This window comes from Phalacrocorax carbo, chromosome 1 (genome assembly GCF_963921805.1).
Source record: "Phalacrocorax carbo chromosome 1, bPhaCar2.1, whole genome shotgun sequence".
In the NCBI taxonomy this organism is placed as follows: Eukaryota; Metazoa; Chordata; class Aves; order Suliformes; family Phalacrocoracidae; genus Phalacrocorax; species Phalacrocorax carbo.
In genome coordinates this window covers 217,577,191-217,580,216 of record NC_087513.1, presented here as the reverse complement: position 1 = coordinate 217,580,216, position 3,026 = coordinate 217,577,191, and the positions used below count along the sequence as shown (strand labels likewise).

At 72.0% G+C, this 3,026-nt stretch overlaps 1 protein-coding gene across 1 annotated transcript; it reads left to right on the top strand.

The window, feature by feature from the left end:
* Nucleotides 1-1,733, top strand: LOC135311617 (folate receptor gamma-like). The gene is made up of 5 exons (XM_064441614.1): nucleotides 1-111; nucleotides 296-452; nucleotides 684-872; nucleotides 965-1,100; nucleotides 1,345-1,733. The coding sequence occupies exons 1-5, from the start codon at nucleotides 65-67 to the stop codon at nucleotides 1,623-1,625; spliced, it is 810 nt and encodes a 269-aa protein (XP_064297684.1). The 5' UTR covers nucleotides 1-64; the 3' UTR covers nucleotides 1,626-1,733.
* The last annotated feature ends 1,293 nt before the right edge of the window (nucleotides 1,734-3,026 follow it).

The following is a 3,026-nucleotide window of genomic DNA, read 5'->3' as shown; positions in this document are numbered from 1 at the left end:
CGCCGGTGGCGGGCAACGTCCCGTGATCGGCGGCCAAGGGTTGCGTCGCGACGCGACCTTTGAGATGAGCCACGCTCACCCCACGGCACCCAGCGCCTGGAACCCCCACAGGTAAAACCCCCGCCCCCCCGCCAGTGGTCCCGGCCGAGGGCCGGCGGTGACAGCGCGCCGCTACGTGCCACGCAGGGGACTTTGTCCCCGTTGGCACCGAGTCCCCTTTGGGACGGGTGCCAGCGTTCCTGCCGGGGAGCCTCGGTGCCGCCGTCCAGACCCCCCCCCCCGTTGCCACCGGCAGGACGATGGTGGCTGCGTGGGTGCTGCCACTGGTGCTCCTGGCGTGGCCGGCCGCCGCCACTGCCGCCACGGTGACCCGGGACTCGCTGCTCAACATCTGCATGGACGCCAAGCACCACAAAACGCAGCCTGGCCCCGAGGGGCAGCTCTATGGGCAGGTAGGGTCCTCGCCCACCACCCCCTCGGCACCCACCAGCATCACCCGCAGTGGGGTCACCGGGATGGACCCCAGCAGTGCCGCAGGGGTCCTCTGCCGTGGCGGGGCCTCCATCACCCGGTGCCGGTGCTTTCCCTGGCACGGCGGCACCGCCTGCCCCCCCTGCCCTGTGCTGGGGAGCAGCGGCGGGTCCCGGCTGAGCCGTGGCTGACCCCCGGCTGCCCCGGCGCAGTGTGCCCTCTGGAAGGACAATGCCTGCTGCACCGCCAACACCAGTATCGAGGCTCACCAGGACCAGTCCTACCTGTACAACTTCAACTGGGACCACTGCGGGGTCATGCCGGAGAAATGCAAGCGTCACTTCATCCAGGACACGTGTCTTTATGAGTGCTCCCCCAACCTGGGGCCCTGGATTGACCAGGTGGGTGCAGACCCCCACCCACCCGCTGAGGGGGCTGGCAGGTCCCTGGGGTGAACTGGGATGAACTGGGCTGAAGTGGGGTGCCACCGCAGGCGGACAACAGCTGGCGTAAGGAGCGGATCCTGCACGTGCCGCTGTGCCGGGAGGACTGCGAGCAGTGGTGGGAGGACTGCCAGGATGCTGTCACCTGCAAGGTCAACTGGCACAAGGGCTGGAATTGGACCACAGGTCAGTGGGGGAGCGTGGGACACCCCCCCAGTGGCTGCATCCCCCATCCTCGGTGGCTGTGAGTGGGTCTGGGGGTGCACGAGGGTCCCTGTGGGGTGATGGAGGGGTGCTGGCAGCTGGGTTGGCGTCCCTCAGGGCCACACGCACCCTGGTAAGGGCAGTGGGGTCCATCAGGACCCTGATACCCTGAGGAACGACACCCCTCAAAGACCCCCACCCCACCTCACCCCCCCCCTTCCCACAGGCATCAACCGGTGTCCCAGGGGCGCCATGTGCCAGAAGTTCAAGTTCGTCTTCCCCACGGCGGCCGACCTCTGCGAGCAGGTCTGGTCCCACTCCTACCGCTACACCCTCCACCATCGCGGCAGCGGCCGCTGCATCCAGATGTGGTTCGACCCCGTCCAGGGGAACCCCAACATCGCCGTGGCGCGGTATTACGCCCACGGTGCCGCCGCTGGCCCACCTGGCCCCCCGCTCCGCGTCCTCCTGGCCCTGCTGCCCCCCGTCCTCCTGGCCCTGCTCTGAGCTGCAGGCGGGAGCGGGCAGTGGGTGGGCATGGGGGGGTCCGAGCTGCACCAGCCGCTGTGCGTCCCCCCCCAGCATGTGGCTGGTGAATAAACACTCCTGCCCCGCTTGGTGTTGGGGTGCCGTGGGGCTGGGGGAAGCAGAATGGGGGGGCCGTGGGATGGGAGGGAGGATGCGGGGTGAGGGGGGTCCTTTTGGGGGGTTAACATTACCCCCATTTATCCATACTGATGTGCTGGGCTGCATGGCATTGCCGCCCCCCCCCCCCCCCAACAGCTGTGCCCGGCAAAGCAGGGGGCATGGGCCTCCCCACCGCTGGGACACAGGGGGACGGGACCCCCGAACAGTGTCCCAGCACCTGCTGCAGCTCCTGGAACCCAGGGGGTCACTGGCACCCCCGGATGCACAGGGTGGGATTGGGGAGATGATGGGACACACACACGCCCCCCCGGACCCCCACGGCCACCTCTGCCTGCCCCAAGCCGGGGGGGTCCTGCCAGCCCGGAGCCCACCTGGCCGCCCCATGTCCCACTGTGGGGGGCTCAGCTGTGCTCCCCCCACCATGTGGGGGACGTGGGGTACCCTGCCCGGGGCTGGGGGGGTGCCCCGGGCCATGGGGGGTCCCCGGTCCCGGTGAGGTCTTTCCCGTGCTAAACCGGGCCGTGCACCCCCTCACCCGCCCCATCCTTTGAGCCCCCGGTCCCGGCCCCCCGTCGCAGCCCCCCGCCCATTGCCCACCGGTCCCGGTGCCCCCTCCTGCCCTCCGCCCGGTCCGGCTTCCCCGGCCCCCTCCTCTTGTGCCCCCCCCGGCTCCACGTCCCCATCCCGCTGCCCCGCTCCCCCTTCCCGGTGCTCCCCGCCCCCCTAGTGCCGCTGTCCCCCTTGGTGTCCCCCATCTCCCGGGTCTCCTCGCCCCCCCTCCGGTGCTGCTCGGCCCCCCACGCTGCCCCCGGTCCCCCTGGGTCTCCTCGCCCCCATCCGGTGCTGCTCGGCCCCCCACGCTGTCCCCGGTCCCCCGGGGCTCCTCGCCCCCATCCGGTGCCGCCCGTCCCTCCGGTGTCCCCCATCCCCCCGGTGCTCCCCATGCCCTTGTGCTTCCCCCGGTGCTCCTTGCCCCTCCCCCTCCGGTGTCCCCCGTCTCCCCGGTGCTCCTTGCCCCTCCCGCCGCTCCACCCGGTGCTCCTTGCCCCCCTCTCCCCGTGTCCCCCGCCCCCCGGTGCTCCTCGCCTCCCCCCCGGTGCTGCCCGTCCCCACGGCGTCCCCCACCCCCCGGTGCTCCCCCCGGTGCTCCCCCCGGTGCTCCTCGCCCGCCCCCCCGTTGCCACCGCCCTCCCCGCCCCGCCCGCCCCGTTTCTCCCCGCCCCCCCGGTGCTGCCCCCGCCCGCCCAGCGCCGAGCGCGG

Bases quoted from the DNA above. Each gene is read 5' to 3' on its own strand.
- LOC135311617 (XM_064441614.1), top strand. From the start codon at position 65: ATGAGCCACGCTCACCCCACGGCACCCAGCGCCTGGAACCCCCACAG. The intron at 453-683 runs GTAGGGTCCTCG...GCCCCGGCGCAG, and splicing joins AGGGGCAGCTCTATGGGCAG to TGTGCCCTCTGGAAGGACAA. The intron at 1,101-1,344 runs GTCAGTGGGGGA...CCCTTCCCACAG, and splicing joins GGGCTGGAATTGGACCACAG to GCATCAACCGGTGTCCCAGG.